This window comes from Myotis myotis, unplaced genomic scaffold (assembly GCF_014108235.1).
Source record: "Myotis myotis isolate mMyoMyo1 unplaced genomic scaffold, mMyoMyo1.p scaffold_m19_p_1, whole genome shotgun sequence".
NCBI lineage: Eukaryota > Metazoa > Chordata > Mammalia > Chiroptera > Vespertilionidae > Myotis > Myotis myotis.
This window is the reverse complement of record NW_023416313.1, coordinates 124,749,069-124,771,641: the sequence shown is the minus strand read 5'-3', so window position 1 is coordinate 124,771,641 and position 22,573 is coordinate 124,749,069. Positions and strand designations below refer to the sequence as shown.

At 37.7% G+C, this 22,573-nt stretch overlaps 1 protein-coding gene across 1 annotated transcript in view; it reads left to right on the top strand.

Moving 5' to 3' along the window:
- CCDC7 (coiled-coil domain containing 7) overlaps positions 1-22,573 on the top strand; it is a 179,993-nt gene that overhangs the window by 85,323 nt on the left and 72,097 nt on the right. The window contains exons 7-8 of the mRNA XM_036336754.1: positions 4,276-4,337; positions 6,079-6,135. Coding sequence (XP_036192647.1) covers positions 4,276-4,337; positions 6,079-6,135 — 119 coding nt within the window. The remainder of the gene's footprint in view (positions 1-4,275; positions 4,338-6,078; positions 6,136-22,573) is intronic.

Sequence of the window (22,573 nt, the reverse complement as noted above, 5' to 3'; positions counted from 1 at the left end):
GCAAGGGAAAACAGCAGCGCAAAAATAACCGGGAAAGAAAAAAAAGAGAGAGAAAAAACCCACAGAAAAAGCAAAAGCAAAAGCAAAACAACCTCACAAACAAGCATAAAAAACCCCAATATACTCAACAATCAAGCAAACAACAACAAATCTACAGAGAGAGAGAAAAAAATTTGGATAGTGAAGAAAGATAAGGGAGAGGTGTATATGGATTTAGAGCAGGGGATTGGAAATTGGATATATAAGTAGGGTGAAATTTTGATGGGTAAAAAGAAGGAATAGGGAAAATCTAAAGCAAGAATAGGGTAAGAGACAGGACAACAAAAGGGGAAAAGTGAGGAAGAGAGTTTTGGCATAAAGGTAAAGTTGAGGTAGAGAAAAATAATGCTAAAGGAACGATGAAAATAGAATGTAGAACACTAATCCCAAAATAAAGAGAAAATAAAATGGCACTTTAAAAAATGGTAAAATGGTAGTAGTAATAATACTGGTTAAAAATAAAAATGTATTAATTAAAAGGGTAAAATTAGGTGATGAAAAAAGAAAAAAATTGGTTTCTTAATTAAAAGGTGAAAAAAGAATAATGAAAAATAAATAAATAAAAATGTGCAGTAGTGAAGATCCTTCAGTTCTTCTACTCTTCTGTCTGGCACACCTTAGTCCTGCCAGGTATTCAAGAGAGTGTTGAATTTCCCTGCGATACACTGTTCCTCCATGTTGTAAACCACAGTCCTGATTTTAAAGCAGGCCGTATTTGTTTCCCAGACTGCCTTTATTTGTATTTACAGAAGAGTCAGTTCGTGGCTCTGCCTCTGGGTGGCAGTGTGTCTGGATTGACCTCCGAGGCTATAAGTCCTCTCTATCCAGTAGTTAGAGTTTATTTTCTCTATTGTACTTAAAACTGGTTTGGGAAAGTCCACTGCCCAGAGCTGGTTCTTTAATCGCTACTCCCCGCTGTGTTTCCCAGGTTCCACAAAAACAACTTTCCCCTGCAGTCTCTGCGAGTGTCCCCAACTGGGCAATCCCATGCACTGGGTTTAATAATCAAATGCAAAGATTTAAGGGGAAGAGAAAAAAACAAGAGCCTGAGAAGTTGCACGAATTCGCAACCCTCCACCTTCCAGCTCTGTGTGCAGTCTTCTCTGTGTGCCCTCTCTCCCCTGGCACCAAGCAGCCGGCACACTGGCAAAATCTGAGGTTGCCTATTTGCATCCAGTCCAGCTATGGGCTTATTTTTAGCGTTGCCTTCTGCCAGCAGCCCTGTGGGAGCCCTTCCACACTTGTGGATCATGCTGGCCACAAAGGCCGCGGACTTTGTGGGGTGCAGACCTCCCCGCGCATGTTCCTCTCCTCAACCTGAATTGCAAACTGCATCTTCAGGTGAAATATGACCTTTCTGTTGAAATATGACCTTTCTGTGAGGAGAAGCAGGGCTCCACGTAGTCGCGCTGTCCCAGATACGGTGTTTCCGGGTTAGCCGATCTCTGGATGCCAGGTCTTTGGATGTATACGCTTGCAATAACAGCCACTCAAGATGGCACAGTTTCCGTGGCTGAGCTGATGCTCCAGGAGAGATTCCATCTGCAGTCTCCAACCATCCCCTTTCTCCGGGAGTCCTCCGCCTTTCCCAGCTGCAAACTGTCTCTCAGCTGAATATCCTCTCGGTGGTAGTTCTTTTTAAAAAATGTTTTTGAAACCTTCTGTTATGCAAAAAGGTTGTATCAATTTACATTATCAATAGCAGTGTACAAGTGTTCCCTGTCTCTACATTCTTACCAACACTTCGCTATTGTCTTTTTGATAATAGCCACCCTAATAGGTATGAGGTACTATTTCATTGTGGTTTTGATTTGTGTTTCCCTGATGATTAGTGATGTTCAGTACCTTTTCACGAATCTGTTGGCCATTTGTATGTCTTCTGTGGAAAATGTCTATTCATTTGTCTATTTCTTTGTGATTTTAAAAATTGGGTTACTTAGTTTTTGCTATTGATTTGTATGAGCTACTCATATATTTCGGACATTAATCTCTTATCAGGTATATAGTTTACAGGTATTTTCTCCTTTTCTGTAGCTTTCCTTTTCATTTTGTTGATATTTCCTTCAGGGTACAGAAGCTTTCATATTTGATGCAATCGCATTTGTTTGTTTTTGCTCTTGTTGGCTGTGATTTTAGTGTAATACCCAAAGTATCATTGCCAATACCAATTTCAAGTAGTTTGTCCCCCATGTTTTTTTCTAGGAGTTTTATGGGTTCAGGTCTTACACTTAAGCCTTTAATACATTTTGAGTTCATTTTGTGTTATGGTATAAGATGATGGTTCTATTTAAATCTTTTACCTGTACATATTCTGTTCTCTCAGAAACATTTATTGAATAGGCTATCCTTTCCCCATTGTGTATTCTTGGCATCCTTGTCAAAGAAGAATTGACTGCATGCATGAGGGCTCTCTGTTCTGTTCCATTGGTCTGTATGTATTTTTTATGCCAGTACCACAATGCATTAATTGCTATAGTTTGAAATCAGGAAGTAAGATTCCTCCAGCTTTGTTGTTGTTGTTCTTCTTTTTTAAACCATTTTTTTATTTTTCTGAAGAATTGGCTATTCAGGCTCTTTTCTGGTTCCATATGAATTTTTAGGATTCTTTCTCTTTTTTTAAAAAAAACTTAATTTTTATTGTTGACACTATTCCAGATGTCCTTATTTTTCTCCCCTTTGCCCACCTCTACCCATCCCCTGCCCGTCTCCCTCTGGTCATCACCACACTGTCTGTGTCTATGGGTTATACATATGTGTTTTTTGGCTATTCCCTTCACCTTCTTTCATCCAGTCCCCTCTTACCCTCCCCTCTGTCAGCTGTCAGTCTGTTTCATATATCCATGCCTCAGTTTCTATTCTGTCAGTTTATTTTGTTAATTAGACTCCACTTGTAAGTGAAATCATGTGACATTTGTCTTTATCTGACTGGCTTATTTCACTTAGCATAATAATCTCCAGGTTCATTCATGCCATTGCAAAAAGTAAGATATTCTTCCTTTTCACAGCTACATAGTAATCCATTGTGTAAATGTCCCATATCTTTTTTATCCACTCATCTACTGATGGATACTTGGGCTGTTTCCAGATCTTGGCTATCATAAATAACCCTGCAATGAATATAAGGGTGCTTATATATTTTTGAATTGGTGTTTCAGGATTCTTAGGATATATTTCCAGAGTTGGAATCACTGGGTCAAGAGGCAGTTCAATTTTTAATTTTTTAAAGAAACTCCATATTTTCCACAGTGGATATACCAGTCTGCATTCTATTTTTGTGAAAAGTGCCATTGGAATTTTTATAGGGATTATATTGAATCTGTAGATCACTTGGGATAGTATGGACATTTCAACAATATTAATTATTTCATTCCATGGAATATCTGTTTATTTGTTCCTCTATCATTCTGTTATTTTTAATCACATCTGGTATAGTAACTTATCTAAGTAAAAATTATCATTTATAAACAACTTGTTTTGCATTAAACATAAACCAAACCTTTTAATTTTATAGTGTTAAAATAGAAAGTACCTGTAATTGGGAAGGGCTACTATTTATTATGCAATTACTTTATTGGTAGCTCCATCTATCACTGACTAGCCTTAAATGAATGAAGGGAGTGGTACATGAGTTGGCTCCAATGGGGTTGCATAATAGAGCATTGTTTCAGAGGCTCAGCTATATTCCCTTGAGCATCTTTGTGAGGCATGAAATTAGTTTCTAATCATATGTTAATATTAATCCCTGAAATTTAATTGTCTGATATTTGCTAAGTATTTTCCTTGTAACTTTACATTTACCTTTGGTCCTTACAAATGCTTTATGCAATAGGTACTCTAATACCTTAGTTTTAATAGATGAAGAAACTGAAGCTCAGAGAGGTTAAGTAACTTAAGTACCCAAAGTCACATAATAAGTGAGTAAAACAGATTTTAAGCAATGTATTTTGACTCTAAACTTGTATTTTAGTGCATACACATTAATAATAATTGACAAAAATTTCATGCTTCTACCCAATTTAATTTTGCTATTTTTGTTGTGAATATTTTTGGTATATCTATAGAATTTATAGAATTACATAGTTTGACCTATTTACTTGCTAATAATTTACTTTACTGTCTGTGAATAAAGGTTAAAGAACATCTTAAATTTTATTTTACAAACGGTATATATCCTAGTTCTTATTTAAGAATCTTATTCTTTGATAATAAATGTTTTATTTATTGACATTTTAACAGGGATAGTGAAAGTCCACAAGAAGCAGTGCAAAGTTATGTAAATGTACAGGAGAAAATTGAAGGTGATCTTTTATATATGTTTGCCTTTATGATGTTTTCTAAATACATTAACATTTTGAGACTTATAGTTTAAAAGCTCATAGCCATAAAATTATACAATAGTAAATTTCAAAAGATTTTACTAGAGGGAAAGGAGGAGAGGTAGTAAAGGGTAAAGGGAGTCAAATATGTGGTGATGGAAATATATTTGACTTTGGGTAGTAAACAAGTAGTGCAATACATAAATGATGTATCATAGAACTGTACACTTGAAACCTATAAAATTTTATTAACCAATGTCATCTCAATACATTTTTTTATTTTTTGTTAATCCTCACTGGAGGATATTTTTGCATTGATTTTTTAGAGTGCATGGAAGGGAGAGGGAGAAACAGAGAGAAACATCAATGTGAGAGAGACACATGAATTGGTTGCTTTCTGCATGCACCTCAACCAGGGCCGGGGAGCCTGCAACCAAAGTACGTGCCCTTGACCAGAATCGAACCCTTCAGTCCGGGGGCTGACAATGCTCTATTCACTGAGCCAAACTGGCTAGGGCACCTTGATACATTTAATTAAAAAGATGTTTAATGGTGAATTTGAAAAAAAATAGTGAGTTTTATATTTTCAATAAAAATTCTTATTATATTGCAAATTCTAGGAGTGTAAAAATGAATACAATTTGGTTGTTGCTCCCGTAAAACCCACAACTGACTAAAGGCACAAGCACATGATATCACATTTTATAGTGTAATGCATGCTAATTGTTTGTATAATTCTCAGTGAGTCTACAGAAAGGAGCCAACTTGTTCTATTTGAGTGTTAGGAAGATTTTATGCAACCTTAAAACATGAATAGGACTTAGTTAAGTGAAGAAGGGAGATATTTGGTACTTTAAGAAGATATAATATGAACAAACAGTATGAATGGAGAATTACAACTGGAATGGTATTAGACTAGACGAGTGGTCGGCAAAGTCATTAGTCAGCAGAACCAAATATCAACAATACAATGGTTGAAATTTCTTTTGAGAGCCAAATTTTTTAAACTTAAACTATATAGGTAGGTACATTGTTATTAACTTAATTAGGGTACTCCTAAGGCTTAGGAAGAGCCACACTCAAGGGGCCAAAGAGCCACATGTGGCTAGTGAGCCGCAGTTTGCCGACCACGGGACTAGACTATAAAGCCATAGTTAGGGATATGGTAGGGGTCAGAGGGATTGAATGTTGCGCTAAGGATTTTTAAAAAATTAATTAATTAATTAATTAATTAAATATAATAGGGACTCATTGATGATTTTTTGTAGGGAAGTGACATTGTTGTATTTAATTGAAAGATTATTCTGGCCACATGGTAGAAGCCAGATTAGGGGTTTGGGAGTAGGAAAGATAAGTTATTATTGTATATAAGTGCCTATGTTAGAGCACAAGTGAAAAAGAAGGGTCATATTTGAGAAATATGTGCCTGGTAAAATAGACAAAACTTGGTGATTGGATATGAAAGGAAGGGGGATTATATGATGGTAACATTAAGAGAATATAAGATGAAAACCAAGTTTTGTCAAAAAAATGATGATTTCACATCACTCAGTTATAGATATTACCATTGTTACCCAGTTGGGAGGATCTACATGTTGGTAGCTCTATTGTTTTTCTTAGAATTTTTTTCTCTTGAATTAATTATTAAAAAACTATAAAATTTAAAGTCAATTAATATATATATTATTTATATTTTAAAACAACAAATTCACCATTATTTCAGAATTCATAAAAACTCACTCAACTGAAGACTTTATAGATGTTTCTGCATCTGAATCACGTAAGTTTTCACTTATTTAAGCATCAGTGTTACTAACCTCTATTGAGGGCATTGATTTCTATAATTTCCTATAATTTAAAGTAATAATTATTAAGTTATAACATAGATTCCCTGAATTTTAGAGTCATACAATCAAGCTGGTTATCAAGCAAGTATTGACATTTCTAGTTAAGGCTACATGTTTCAAAAAATAGACTCATTTTTGAGGAGCACCATGTTATTACTGGGAATGGAGGATTTTAGTTGTGATTAGAGTGTACTAAAATGTTGCAGGAGTGGCAGGTCTTTAAGATGGAGCAGTAATAAAATTAAGAGATTGTTTTTAGACTTTGTTACTATTAATTATAGATCATCTCATAAACACTAATGCTACTGGTAGATACTCAGCTGTAGTCACAGCTGCTAGAACTAGGATGTGAAAGTTCTGACAACTTGTCAACAGGAAGGAGACATTACCTTACATATGTCTTAATAATGGACAGAATTTTCTAACAATCATGTAATATATACTATGGAATACAGTTTAGAAATGGAAAATAAGAATTGATTAGAAATAGTTGATGGGAATCCTGTCCTCTTGCAACATGAGCTTTAAACCTTAATGTTGCCATGTATAAAACAAAGACAGATATACATTCCTTAGTATTGCCAGGTTCTATATAGACTTCTGATCAAGAGATTCTATCTAGGTAGGATAGAATGGTATCTAGAGCTTTGGAGTGGATAGTGAGAGCCTCTCTCTACATCAAACCCTCTGCACATCTACGGAGCTCTCTCTTAACCTGTGTGGCTTGCTTCTCTTTAGTACTGTCCCCCATTAATTCTAGTTGCCAAAACTCTAAACTTTGTCTTTGAACTCAAGGAAACTTTTTTTGCTGTGACCTAGAAACACCAGGCAATAAGCTGGCATGAATGTCATAAGTCTTTTTCCTTTTTGTTTTTTTCAGGGATTACTGCCTTGTGCTTTCTGTTCTCCAATGTCTAAACATTGCTGTTCCTTTATTTTTGTCCAGTTTTTCATTATTTAAAGGTGGAAGGGTAATTCTGGTCCATTATGCTTCATTATGGTTTTAAAAAGAAGTCTCGTGCCTACTTATATGCCAATAGAACACATCCTCCAACAACAAAAAAGTTCCCAAAAATATAATAGTAAAAATTTTTCCTTTCAACATTATTTTGTTTTGGTTTCGGTGTACAGTACAGTGGCTAGATAATCACAAACCTTAGAGTGTTTCCTCCCCTTCCCCCTATAATTTCAGCACCAACCTGGCACCACACATAGTTATTGCAACACTATTGACTATACTCCCCAGGCTTTAACCGGCATCCTTGTGATTATTTTGTAACTACCGATTTGTACATTCTAATCCCTCCACCTTTTTCAACAGTATCTAAGGCTCCTTTCCTCTGAGAACCAGTAGGTTCTCTGTGTTTACAAGTTGTTTTCAATGTGTTTGTTCATTTATTTTGTTCTTTATATTCCACACATAAGTGAAGTCACATGGTATTTGTCTTTCTCAGACTGACTTATATCAATGAACATAATACCCTCTAGGTCCATCCATGCTGTCACAAATGGTAAATTTTCATTTTTTTTTTATGGCTGAGTAATACTCTACTGTATATATGTAGCACTTCTTTATCCAATCATCTATTATTGGGCACTTGGGTTGCTTCCATATCTTGGCTATTGTACATAATGCTGCAACAAACATGCATATATTCTTTCAAATTAGTGGTTTGGTTTTATTCAGATAAATACCAGGAGAGGAATTGTTGGGTCATAAGGCAGTTCCATTTTAAATTTTTTGAGAAACATCCATAATGCTGTCCCAGGTGGCTGAAACATATGCATTTCCACCAACAATGCATGAGGATTCTTTTTTCTCCATATCCTCACCAACACTTGCCACTTGTAGATTTATTAATGGCTAGAGGCCTGGTGCACAAAAATTTGTGCACTCGGGGGGCGGGGGGGTCCCTCAGTCTGGCCTGTGCCCTCTCACAGTCTGGGACCCCTCGGGGGATGACCACCTGCTGGCTTAAGCCCACTCCCTGGGGGATTGGGCCTAAGCTGGAAGTCAGACATCCCTCTGGCAGCCTGGGAGCCCTTGGGGGATATCCACTTGCCAGTGGGGAGCAGGCCTAAGTTGCAGTCAGACATCCTTAGTGCTGCTGAGGAGGCGGGAGAGGCTTTCAACACCACTACTGTACTGGCAACCTTCAGCCTAGCTTGTGGCTGAGCAGAGCTTCTCCTGCATTGAGCATCTGCCCCCTGGTGGTCAGTGTGTGTCATAGTGACCAGTCATTCCCAGTCATCCTGCTGTTAGGGTCAATTTGCATATTACCCTTTTATTATATAGGAGTGCCTGGCCAGCCTGGCCAGCCTGGGTGAGGGGCTAATGGCTGTTTGCAGGCTGGCCACAGCTCCTTTAGGGTGGGGATCCCTCTGGGGTGCCTGGCCAGCCTGGGTGAGGGCATAATGGCTGTTTTCAGGCTTGCCACAGCCCCTTCCGGTTGGGAGTCCCCCCTGGGGTGCCTGGCCAGCCTGGGTGAGGGGCTGAGGGCTGTTGCAGGGTACCCTCAGCCCCTTCAGGGTAGGAGTTCCCCCTGGGGTGCCTGGCCAGCCTGGGTGAGGGGCTGATTGCTGTTTGTAGGCTGGCCATAGCACCTTCAGTGTGGAGGTCCCCACTGGGGTGCCTGGCCATCCTGGGTGAGGGGCTGATGGCAGTTTTCAGGCTGGCCAAGCCCCCAAGCAGGGACCCTCACCCCATGAGGGTGTGTCCAGCCTGGGTGAGTGGCTGATGGCTGTTTGCTGGCTGTCCACAGCCCGTTCAGGGTGGGGATCCCTGCTGGGGTGCCTGGACAGCCTGGGTGAGGCTCTGATGGCTGTTTTCAGGCTGGCCACAGCCCCTTCAGGGTGGGGGTCCCTGTTGGGGTGCCTGGCAAGCCTGGGTGAGGGGCTGATGGCTGTTTGCAGGCTAGCCACAGCCCCTTCAGTGTGGGGGTCCCCACTGGGGTGCCTGGCCATTCTGGGTGAGCACCATTTGCAGGCTTGCCACAGCCCCTTCAGGTTGGGGGGTCCTGCTGGGGTGCCTGGCCAGTCTGAGTGAGGGGCTGAAGGTTGTTTTCAGGCTGGCCACAGCCCCCAGCCATCCAAGCTCCCAGCAAGGCTGGCTGGAAGCGGGTATCTGGGATTTATTTGTCTTCTATAATTGAAACTTTGTTGCCATGAGTGGAAGCCACAGCCAGCTCAGGGCAAGGGGGAAGCTTGGCTTCCTCCATCACCCGGGCAACCAAGCCTCATGCTTGCTCCAGCTCCGTGGCTGCCGACCACCATCTTGGCTGGGTTAATTTGCATATAGTCGCTCTTATTGGCTGGTGGGTGTGGCTTAGGATGTAGCGAAGGTACAGTCAATTAGCATCTTTGTCTTTTATTAGTGTAGATAGCCATTCTGATAGGTGTGAGCTAATATCTTATTATGGTTTTGATTTGCATTTAAACCATAAATGCAAATGCTTGTGACATTAAGCATCTTTTCATATGTCTATTGAGGTCCTCTGCCCATTTTTAATTGGTTTGTATTCTTTGGTGTTGAAAAGTATGAGTTCTTATAAATTTTAATATTAACCCCTTATCAGATGTATCATTGGTGAATAGCTTCTTCCATTCAATAGGTTGTCTTTTCAATTTGTTGATGTTTTACTTTGCTATTCAAAACTTTTTAGTTTGATATAGTGCCATTTGTTTATTTTTTTTGTTTCTCCTGACTGAGGATATATATCAGAAAAAATATTGCTACAAGAAATTTCTGAGATTTTACTAACTATTATTTTCTAGGATTATTATGGTTTTGAATCTTACGTTTAAATCTTAATCCATTTTGAGTTTATTCTTGTATATGGTGTAAGGTGTACTCATTTCAATTTTCTGCATGTCTGTCCAATTTTCTAAGCACCATTTATTAGAATAGATTGTTTTTACCCCATTGTTATGTTTTTCCTCCTTTGTCAAATATTAATAGATCATATGGATTTATTTCTGGGCCATCTCTTCTGTTCCATTAATCTATATGTCTGTTTTTATGTCAGATCCTGCTGTTTTAATTAATATGGTTTTGAAGTATAATTTGATGTCAGGTAGTGTGATACCTCCAACTTTATTCATTTCGCAAGATTGCGGAGACTATTCATGGTCTTTTGTGGTTATGTCTAAATTTTTGGATGATTTGTTCTAGTTCTGTGAAATACATAATTGATATTTTGATAGGAATTATGTTGGAAGTGTAGATTGCTTTTGGTACTATGGACATTTTAATGATGTTAATTATTTCTATCCATGAACATGGCATGTTATTCCACTTATTTGTATCTTCTTCAGTTTCCTTCTTTAGTATCTTCTAATTTTCTGAGTATAGGTCTTTTACCTCATTGTTTATATTCTTAGGTATTTAATTATTTTAATGCATTTGTAAATGTGATTGGTTTCTTAGTTTCCCTTCCTGATAGTTCATTATTGGTGTATAAAAATACCACTGATTTATGAATATTAATTTTGTATCCTACTATCTTACTGAATGTCTATATCAATCCTAGTAGTTGTGTTTTTTGTTTGTTTTTCTTGGCGAAATCTTTAAGGTTTTCAACATACAGTATCATGTCATCTGAAAATGACAGTTTTACATCTTCCTTTCCAATTCGGATGCCTTTTATTTCTTCTTTTAGTATGATTGCTGTGCCTAGGGCTTCCACTACTATGTTGAACAAGAGTGGTGAAAGTCCCTTTCTTGTTCCTGATGTTAAGGGAAACTGTTTTAGTTTTTGCCCATTGAGTATGATGTTGACTGGGTTTGTCACATATGGCCTTTATTATGTTGAGGTATGTTCCCTTTATTCCCACTTTTCTGAGAGTTTGTATCCTAAATAGGTGGTGGATTTTGTGAAATTCTTTTTCTATGTCTATAGATAGGATCATATAATTTTCATTTTGTTTATGTGGTGTGTCAGGTGAATTGATTTGCAGATATTGTACCAACCTTGCATCCCAGGAATAAATCTCATATGATCATGGTGTTTAATATTTTAATGTATTTCTGGACTTGGTTTGGTAATATTGTGTTGAGGATTTTTGCATCCATGTTCATCAGGGAAATTAGCTGATAATTTTTGTCTTTGTAGTATCTTCATTTGGTGTTGGAATTTGATTTGGATAATACTGTCTTTGTAAAATGAGCATGGGAGTCTTTACTCCCCTTGCATTTTTTGGAATAGTTTGAGAAGGATAGATGTTAGTTCTTTTTTGAATATTTGGTAAAATTCACATGTGAAGCCATCCAGACCAGGACTTTTGTTCGCTGGAGTTTTTATTATTATTATTATTATTAAATTAGTTGTAATTAGTCTGTTCAGACTTCCTATTTCTTCTTGATTCATTTGTGGAAGATTGTATGTTTCTAGGAATTTATTCATTTCTTCCATATTGTGCAATTTGTTGGTGTATAGATGTTTGTAATATCTATGTATATAAAAGCCTAAGTGACTGTTACAACCGAACAACCGGAACAATTGTAACGACCGGTCAACCAGTCGCTATAATGCGCACTGACTACCAGGGGGCAGACGCTCAATGCAGGAACTTCCCCCTGGTGGTCACTGTGCTCCCACAGTCAACCTCCTGTGGCCCTAGCCAACCAGTCCCCGATAGGCCTCGATCACTGACCAGGCAAAGGGACCCCACTCATTCTTGAATTTGTGCACTGGGCCTCTAGTTTTCTTATAATCTTTTGAATTTCTGTAGTGTCAGTTGTTACTTCTCCTCTTTCATTTCTGATTATATTTATTTGAATCATCTCTCTCCTTGATGAGTCTGGTTAAATGTTTACCAATCTTGTTTATCTTTTCAAAGAATGAACTCTTGTATTGATCTTTTGTATTGTTATTTTAGATTCTATTTCATTTATTTCTGGTCTGATCTTTTTATTTCCTTCCTTCTACTCACTTTGTGCTTAGTTTGCTGTTCTTTTTATAATTTCTTTAGGCATAAGGTTAGATTGAGTTTTTAAAATTTTATTATGTATTGTTTTTGGGTATATAGCTTAGTTGGTTAGACAACCATATCCTATAAAATAAAAGCCCAATATGCTAAGTGTCCGGTCATCCAATCGGCCATTCAACCAATCAAAGTGTATTATGCTAATGATATGCTTAGGCCGCTCAAATGCTTGCTATGATATGCACTGACCACCAGAGGGCAGACACTCTGACTGGTAGGTGAGCTTGTTGCTGGGGTCCAGCCAATTGGGACTGAGTGAGATGGGCCAGACACACCCTGGAGCCCTCCCATAGTCCCTCCCTGGCTGGCCAACCTCCCGCATCCCTCCATGGCCCTGATCATGCACCAGCGGGGTCCCTTGGCCTGGCCTGGGCTATCTCATAATCCAGGATCCCTTGGGGGATGTCCGAGAGCCAGTTTTGGCCCAATCCTGCAGGCCAGGCCAAGGAAACCCACTGGTGCACAAATTTGTTCACTGGGTCTGTAGTACTTTATGAAGTATTGCCCTTTGATGTCTCCATTACTCCAACTGGCACCATACATAGTCATCACAATATTATTGGCTATATTTCCTATGCTTTTCTTACTTCCCTGTGACTATGTTGTACCAATTTGTGCTTCTTAATCCCTTCACCTCTTTCACTCAGTGTCCCAACACCCCCTTCACTCTAGCACCTAAAAGTTCTCTCTTTATATCTATGAGTCTGTTTCAATTTTGTTTGTTCATTTATTTTCTTTGTTCTTTATTTTTTAAAATATATTTATGATTTCAGAGAGGAAGGGAGAGGGAGAGAGAGGTAGAAACATCAATGATGAGAGAGAATCATTGATTGGCTGCCTCTTGCATGCCCCCTACTGGGGATTGATGCTGCAACCCGGGCATGTGCCCTTTGCTGGAATTGAACCTGGGACCCTTCAGTCCACAGGCTGACGCTCTATCCACTGAGCCAAACCTACTAGGGTCATTTATTTTGTTCTTTAGATTTCACATATAAGTGAAACCATATGGTATTTGTCTTTGACTGACTTATTTCACTAAGCATAACTTCTAAGTCCATCCATGCTGTTGAAAATGATAACATTTCATTATTATTTTTATTTATATTCAGCTTTTATATCCACTCATCTATTAATGGGCACTTGGGTTGCTTCCATAGCTTGGCTATGGTAAATAACCCTGCAATGAACATAGGGGGTGCACATATTCTTTAGAATTAGTGTTTTGTGTTTCTATGGATAAATCCCTAGAAGTAGAATCAGTGATTTTAAAGGCCCATTTATTTTTAAAATTTTAAGGACCCTCCATACTGTTTTCCATAGTGACTGCACCTGTCAGCATTCCCACCAACAGTACATGAAGGTTCTCATTCTCCATATCCTCACCAACACTTGCTATTTGTGGATTTACTGAAGACAGCCATTCTGACAGGTGTGAGTTGATATCTTATTGTGGTTTTAATTTGCATTTCTCTGGCTGTTGGTGATGTTGACCATCTTTCACATGTCTATTGACTATATGATCTGTTTGGAGAAATGCCTATTTGGGTCCTCTGACATTTTTAAGTGGATTTTTTTTGTTTTTCTTGTTGTTGAGCAGCATGATGTCAGAGTCAGCAGGTCACTTATTGGTGGCAGGGCAGATGGAGAAGCCATGAGAAGTTGTGGGTGTATAAGAATGAGTCTTTATTGCAGAAGCCAGTGGCCATATAGCCATCAGACAAAACAATTCTTTACAGCAAAGTCTATACAGGCAGGCAGCTGGACACTGGCTGGTGAATACATATCCTTTTCTACACAGCAGTAGCATTAGTCTCTGTACTCACAGTCCTTAGCTGAGCAGCTGTGCAGTGCCTCTAAACTCATCACCTTACATTGTAGTGGTATCTCAGCTCTCTGGCTCAGCAGCTTCCCCTGTGTCCCCTTCCCAGAACACTGGCTGGTTAACATGGTAGCTATATCTGAGCCCGCTATGAACTCTTAGCCTTATATTGTGGCAGTACCAGCTCTCAGCTCTGTCTGAGCTCTCTACACACATTGGAGCAATTTTCTGTGCTCCTGCCTCTGCTTCTTGGAGTTCTCTGCCCAGCTGCTCTCTCTAACAGATTAACTGGTCAGTAATTTGTATATTACTCCAGAGACAAAGAAGGCTGATTGCCAACAGTGACATCAATCATATTTTGGCTACAGAAGTGCACAGTGTACTGTATGTCCTTGAACCCGCTTGGTATCTTAGCCTGATTATGATTCCCAGGCTCAGAGTCCTTGGACATCCCATTTAGGCTCATGCCAGAATGGCCTTGAACACCCCAGTGTACGAATACAAGATCTCTGTGCCCTCATTGGCGTGGTTCCCAAATATGAGTTTTGAATAAATGTTGGATATTAACCCCTTATCAGATGTATCATTGTCAAATATGTTGTCTCATGTAGTAGGTTGTCTCTTCATTTTTTTGATGGTTTCTTTTGTAGTTTAAAATTTTTTTAGTTTGACGTAACCCCATTTGTTTATTTTTTTTGTTTCCTTTGCCCAAGGAGATGTATCAGAAAAAAGATTGCTCTGAGAAATGTCAGATATTTTACTGTATATGCTTTTTCTAGGATTTTTATGGTTTTGAGTCTTACATGTAAGTCTTTAATCCATTTTGAATTTTTTCTTGTGTATGTTGTAAGAAGTTTCATTTTGTTGCACTTATCTGTTCAATTTTTCCAAGACAATTAATAGATAGACTATATTTACCCCATTGTATGTTTTTGCTTATAGATATGGGTTTATTTCTGGGATCTCTATTCTGTTTCATTGTTCTATGTCCGTTTTTATGGTTATACCATGCTGTTTTGATTACTATGGCCTTGTAGTATAATTTTATATTGGGTAACCTGGTACCTCCAACTTTTTTCTTCTTTCTCATATAGCTGAGGCAGTTTTCTGTGTGGTTCCATACATATGTTTGGATTATTTGTTTTAGTCCTGCAAAAATATGCCATTGGTATTTTGACTGGGCTTATTTTGAAGCTATAGGTGGTTTTGGTAATATGGATATCTTAATGATGTTAATTCTTCGTATTCATGAATACGATATATGCCTCCATTTATTTGTATCTTCTTTTTTAAAAATACTTTATTGATTAAAGTATTACATATACTCTCTCCTTTTCCCCCCATTGTCCTCTCCCAGGCCACTCCCACTTCCCAGTACATGCCCTCACCCCGATATTGTCTATGTCCATTGGTTATGTATATGCATGCATACAAGTCCTTTGGTTGATCTCTTCCCCCTCACCCCTTCCCCTGCCATCCCTCTGAGGTTTGAAAGTCTGTTCAATGCTTCTTTGCCTCTGGATCTGGTTTTTTTTTTTTTTTATCAGTTTATGTTCATTATATTCCACAAATGAATGAGGTCATGTGATATTTACCTTTCTATGACAGGCTTATTTCGCTTAGTATAATGCTCTCCAGTTCCATCTGTGCTGTTGCAAATGGTAAGAATTCCTTCTTTTTTTACAGCAGAATAGTATTCCATTGTAAGGATATACCAGAATTTTTTAATCCACTCATCTTCTGATAGGTACTTAGGCTGTTTCTAAATCTTAGCTCTTGTAAATTGAGCTGCTATGAACATAGGGATGCATATGTCCTTTTGGATTGGTGTTTCTCATATAACTGAGGCAATATGATTTTTTTGGATATATTCCTAGAAGTGGGATTACTGGGTCAAATGGGAGTTCCATTTTTAATTTTTTGAGGAAACTCCATACTGTTTTCCACAGTTGCAGAACCATTCTGCATTCCCACTAGCAGTGAACGGGGGTTCTTTTTTCTCCACATCCTCGCCAGGACTTGTCGTTTGTTGATTTGTTGATGATAGCCATTCTGAATGGTGTGAGATGGTACCTCATTGTCATTTTGTCTTGCATCTCTCAGATGATTAGTGACTTTGAGCAAGTTTTCATATGTCTCTTGGCCTTCTGTATGTCCTCTTTAGAAAGTGTCGATTCAGGTCCTTTGCCCATTTTTTGATTGGATTGTTTATCTTCCTTTTGTTAAGTTGTATGAGTTCCCTATAAATTTTGAGAGATTAAGCTCTTATCAGAGATAACATTGGCAAATATGTTCCCCCATGCATTGGGCATCCTTGTTGTTTTGTTGATGGTTTCTTTTGCTGTGCAGAAGCTTTTTATTTTGACGTAGTCCCATTTGTTTATTTTCTCTTTAGTTTCCATTGCCCTAGGAGCTGTAATGCAAAGACATTGCTACGAGATATGTCTAATATTTTGCTGACTGTGGATTCTAAGATTTTTATGGTTTCCCATCTTATGTTTAAGTCCTTTATCCATTTTGAGTTTATTTTTGTGTTTGATGTTAGTTGGTGGTCTAGTTTCATTTTTTTTGCATGTATCTGTCCAATTTCCCCAATTCCATTTACTGAAGAGACTGTTTTGACTCCATTGTATACCTTTGCCTCCTTTTTCAAAAATTAATTGAGCATAGTATCTTTGGTTGATTTCTGGGTTCTCTGTTCTGTTCCATTGGTCTATATGTCTGTTCATGTGCCAGTACCAAGCAGTTTTGAGGACAGTGACTTGGTAATATACCTTGATATCTGGTATTGAGATCCCTACTTCTTTATTTTTTTTTCTCAGGATTGCTGTGGCTATTCAGGGTATTCTTTTATTCCAATTTTTGGAGAGTTTGTTCTAGGTCTGTGAAATATGCCATTGGTATTTTAATGGGTATTGCTTTGAATCTGTAGTATGGACATTTTAATGATGTTAATTCTACCAATCCATGAACATGGTATATTCTTCCATTTGTTTACGTCTTCTTCTATCTCATTTTTCAATTTCCTGCAATTTTCCAAGTACAGGTCTTTTACTTTCTTAGTTAAGTTCATTCTTAGGTATCTTAATTTTTGTTGCAATGGTACATGGGATTTAAAAAAATTTTTTTCTTTCTGTACTGTCACTATTGGAGAGTAAAGAAACCATAGATTTTTGGGTGTCAATTTTGTACCCTGCTACATTGCTGAATTCATCTATTAAGTCTAATAATTTTTTGATGGAGTCTTTAGGGTTTTCTATGTATAATATTATGTCATCTGCAAATAATGACGGTTTTAAATCCTTCTTTCCAATTTGGATGCCTTTTATTTCTTCTTGTCTAATTGAAATGGCTAGCATTTCCAGTACTATGTCTAACAGGAGTGGTGAAAATGGGCATACTTGTCTTGTTCCTGTTCTTAGGGGAAATGGTTTTAATTTTTGCCCATTGAGTATGATGTTGGCTGTAGGTTTGTCATATATGGATTTTATTATATTGCAGGATGATCCTTCTATTCCCACTTTGCTGAGGGTTTTTATCAACAAAGAATGCTGAATTTTGTCAAATGCTTTTTCTGCATCAATTGTTATGACTATATGATTTTTATCTCTCAATTTGTTTATTTGATTATCATGCTTATTGATTTGAAGATATTGCACCATCCTTGCATCCCTGGAGTAAATCCCACTTGGTCATGGTGTATGATCTTACTAATGTAATGCTGGATTTGCTTTGCTACAATTTTGTTGAAAATTTTGGCTTACATGTTTATGAGGGATAGTGGCTTGTAATTCTCTTTCTTTGTGTTGTCTTTATTTGGTTTTGTGATTAGGGTATAATGTCTTCTTAGAATGAACTTGGAAGCATTCCTTCCTTTTGAATTTTTTTGAATAATCTTAGGGAGATAAGTTTTATTTCTTCTTTGAATGTTTGTTAAAACTCCCCTGTGTATACACATCCAATACAGGAGCACCCAAATACATAAGAAAACTTCTGGAGGGGATCAAGGGAGAGATTGACAGCAATACAATCATGGTAGGGAACGTTAACACCCCATTATCACTATTGGAAAAATCCTCTAAACAAAAAATCAGCAAAGATCATCAATCCTAAATGACTCACTAGATCAGATGGAATTAATTGACATCTTCAGAACATTTCATCCCAAAGCCACAGAATATACATATTTCTCAAGTGCACGTGGGTCATTTTCAAAGATAGACCATATATTGGGTCACAGGCAAAGTCTCTTCAAATTCAAGAAGATAGAAATCATATCAAGCATCTTCTCAGATCAAAATGGCATAAAACTGGAAATCAACTACAATAAAAACAATCCAAAAAAATCAAACACATGGAGACTAAATAGCACGCTATTAAACAATGACTGGGTTACCAAAGAGATCAAAGAAGAAATAAAAAACATCATGGCAACAAACGACAATGAAAACACAACAATCCAAAACCTATGGGACACAGCGAAAACAGTCTTGAGAGGGAAGTTCATAGCTCTACAAGCCTACTGAAAAAAAACAAGAAAAATGAGAATAAATTACCTAACCCTCAACTCAAAGAGTTAGAAAGAGAGCAACAAGAAAAGCCCAGTGTAAGCAGAAGGAAAGAAATAATAAATATCAGAGCAGAGATAAATGACATAGAGACCAAAAAAACAATACCAAAGATCAACAAAACCAAGAGCTGGTTCTTTGAAAGGATAGACAAGATTGATGAACCTCTAGCCAGGCTCACCAAGAAGCAGAGAAAGAGGACCCAAATAAACAAAATCAGAAATGAAAGAGGAGAAATAACAACAGATCCCACAGAAATACAAAGGATTGTGAAAAAATACTATGAACAACTCTACTCCAAAAAACTAGGCAACCTGGAGGAAATGGACATATTCCTAGAAAAATACAACCTTCCAAAACTTAATCAGGAAGAATCAAAAAATCTCAATAGGCCAATAGCAATGGAAGAAATTGAAGCAATAATCAAAAAGCTTCCAGCAAACAAAAGCTTGGGGCCATATGGCTTCACAGGGGAGTTTTACCAAACATTCAAGGAAGAACTAAAACATATCCTCCTCAGACTATTCCAAAAAATTCAAGAGGAAGGAACACTTCCAAGCTCATTCTCTGAAGCCAGCATCACCCTAATACCAAAACCAGGTAAAGACAACACCATGAAAGAGAATTACAGGCCAATATCCCTCATGAACATAGATGCCAAAATCCTCAACAAAATCCTAGCAAATCGGATCCAGCAGTATGTCAGAAAGATCATACACCATGACCAAGTTGGATTTATCCCAGGGATGCAAGGACGGTACAATATCTGCAAATCAATAAATGTAATACATCCCATAAACAAATTGAGAGATAAAAACCGCATAGTCATATCAATTGATGCAGAAAAAGCATTTGACAAAATCCAACGCCCTTTCTTGATAAAAACTCTCAGCAAGATAGGAATAGAAGGATCATACCTCAACATAATAAAAGCCATATATGACAAACCCACAGCCAACATCATAATCAGTGGGCAAAACTAAAACCATTCCCATAAGAACAGGAACAAGACAGGGATGCCCCCTCTCACCACTCCTGTTCAATATAGTACTGGAAGTACTAGCCATTGTGATCAGACAAGAAGAAATAAAAAGCATCCAAATTAGAAAAGAAGAAGTAAAACTGTCCTTATTGGCAGATGACATGATACAGTACATAGAGAACCCTAAAGACTCCATCAAAAAATTATTACACTTAAAAAATGAATTTGGCAATGTAGCAGGATACAAAATTAATACCAAGAAATCTATGGCATTTCTTTATACCAATAGTGAACTTACAGAAATTGAGACTAAAAAAGCAATCCCTTTTACCATCGCCTCAAAAAAATTAAGATACCTAGGAATAAACTTAACTAAGGAGGTAAAAGACTTATATGCGAAAAACTACAGGACAGTGAAAAAAGAGATAGAGGAAGACATAAATAGATGGAAGAACATACCGTGTTCATGGATTGGTAGAACCAACATCATCAAAATGTCCATACTACCAAAAGCAAGCTATAGATTCAATGCAATCCCCATTAAATTACCAATGGCATATTTCACAGATAGTTCCAAAAATTCATCTGGAATAAAAAAAAGAAGACCTCGAATAGCTGCAGCAATCCTGAGAAAGAACAACAAAGTAGGCGGGATCTCAATACCAGATATCAAACTGTATTACAAAGCCACTGTACTTAAAACAGCTTGGTACTGGTACAAGAACAGACAAATAGGCCAATCGAATAGAATAGAGATCCCAGAAATACACCCAAACCACTATGCTCAATTAATATTCGACAAAGGAGGCAAGAGCATACAATGGAGTCAAGACAGTCTCTTCAATAAATGGTGTTGGGACAATTGGACAGATACATGCAAAAGGATGAAACTAGACCACCAACTCACACCATACACAAAAATAAACTCAAACTGGATAAAAGACTTAAATGTAAGACAGGAAACCATAAAAATACTAGAGGAATCCACAGACAGTGAAATCACAAACCTGCTGAAGGAATTTCTTCTCTGATAATGCTCCTAGGGAAATGGAAACTAAAGAGAAAATAAACAAATGGGACTACATCAAAATAAAAAGCTTCTGCTCAGCAAAAGAAACCATCAACAAAACAGCAAGAAAGCCCACTGGGTGGGAAAACATATTTGCCAATGTTATATCTGATATGGGCCTAATCTCCAACATTTATAGGGAACTCATACAACTTAACAAAAGGAAGATAAACAATCCAATCAAAAAATGGGCAAAGGACCTAAATAGACACTTTTCAAAAGAGGACATTGAGAAAGCCAAGAGACATATGAAAACTTGCAAAAAGTCACTAATCATCTGAGAGATGCAAATCAAAACAACAATGAGGTACCATCTCACACCTCTCAGGCTGGGTATCATCAACAAATCAACAAATGACAGTGCTGGAAAGGATGTGGAGGAAAAGGCACCCTTCTGCTCTGCTGGTGGGAATGCAGACGGGTGCGGCCACTATGGAAAACAATAAAGTGGAACTAAAAATGGAACTCCCATTTGACCCAGTGATCGCACTTCTAGGAATATATCCCAAGAAGCCAGAAACACCAATCAGAAAGGATATATGCACCCCTATGTTCATAGTATTACAATTCACCTTAGCTAAGATTTGGAAACAGCCTAAGTGCCCATCAGCAGATGAGTGGATTAAAAAACTGTGGTACATCTACACAATGGAATACTATGCTGCGGTAAAAAAGAAGGAACTCTTGCCTTTTGCAACAGCATGGATGGAACTGAAGATCACTATGCTAAGTGAAATTAGCCAGTCAGAGAAAGATAAATACCACATGATCTCACTCATTTGTGGAATATAGAGAACTACATAGACTGATGAACGGGGACAGATCCAAAGACAGTGAAATAGTAATCAGACTATCAATCCCCAGAGGGAAAGTAGGGGAGGGTGGAGTTAACGGGAAGAGATCAACCAAAGGACTTGTATGCATGCATATAAGCCAAACCAATGGACATGGACAACAGAGGGATAAGAACATGGGGGCTGGAGGTTGGAGGTTAATGGGGGGATGAGGACACATTTGTAATACCTTAACCCAGGGGTCCTCAAACTACGGCCCGCGGGCCACATGCAAATACAAATATTGTATTTGTTCCCATTTTGTTTTTTTACTTCAAAATAAGATATGTGCAGTGTGCATGGGAATTTGTTCATAGTTTTTTTTTAAACTATAGTCCGGCCCTCCAACGGTCTGAGGGACAGTGAACTGGCCCCCTGTTTAAAAAGTTTGAGGACCCCTGCCTTAACCAATAAAGAAATTAAAAAAAAACTCCCCTGTGAAGCCATCTGGCCCAGGTCTTTTGTTTGTTGGAAATTTTTTGATGACTGCTTCAATTTCCTCCATAGTTATCGGCCTATTCAGATTTTTTGATTCTTTCTGGTTGAGTTTTGGAAGGTCGTATTTTTCTAGGAATATGTCCATTTCTTCTACATTGACCAGTTTGTTGGAATAGAGTTGCTCATTGTATTATTATTATTATTATTATTGTTATTTACAATCGTTTGTATCTCTGTGGGATCTGTTGTTATTTCGCCTCTTTCACTTCTGATTTTGTTTATTTGGGTCCTCTCTCTTTGCTTCTTGGTGAGCCTGGCTAGAGGTTCATCAATCTTGTTTATCATTTCAAAAAACCAGCTCTTGGTTTCATTGATCTTATGTATTTCTATTTTTTGGTCTCTATGTCATTTATTTCTGCTTTGATCTTTATTATCTCCTTCCTTGTTCTTAGGTGGGTCTCTTATAGACAACATATATATGGGTCATGTTTTCTTATCCATTCAGTCACTCAATGTCTTTTGATTAGAGCATTTAGTCCACTTACGTTTAATGTTATTATTGATAGGTACTTATTTATAGCCATTTCTATTCTCTGTGCCTGTGTTCCTTCTTCCCTTTCCATTTATTCTTTCTACAACAACCCCTTTAGCATTTCTTGCATTGCCTGCTTGCTAGT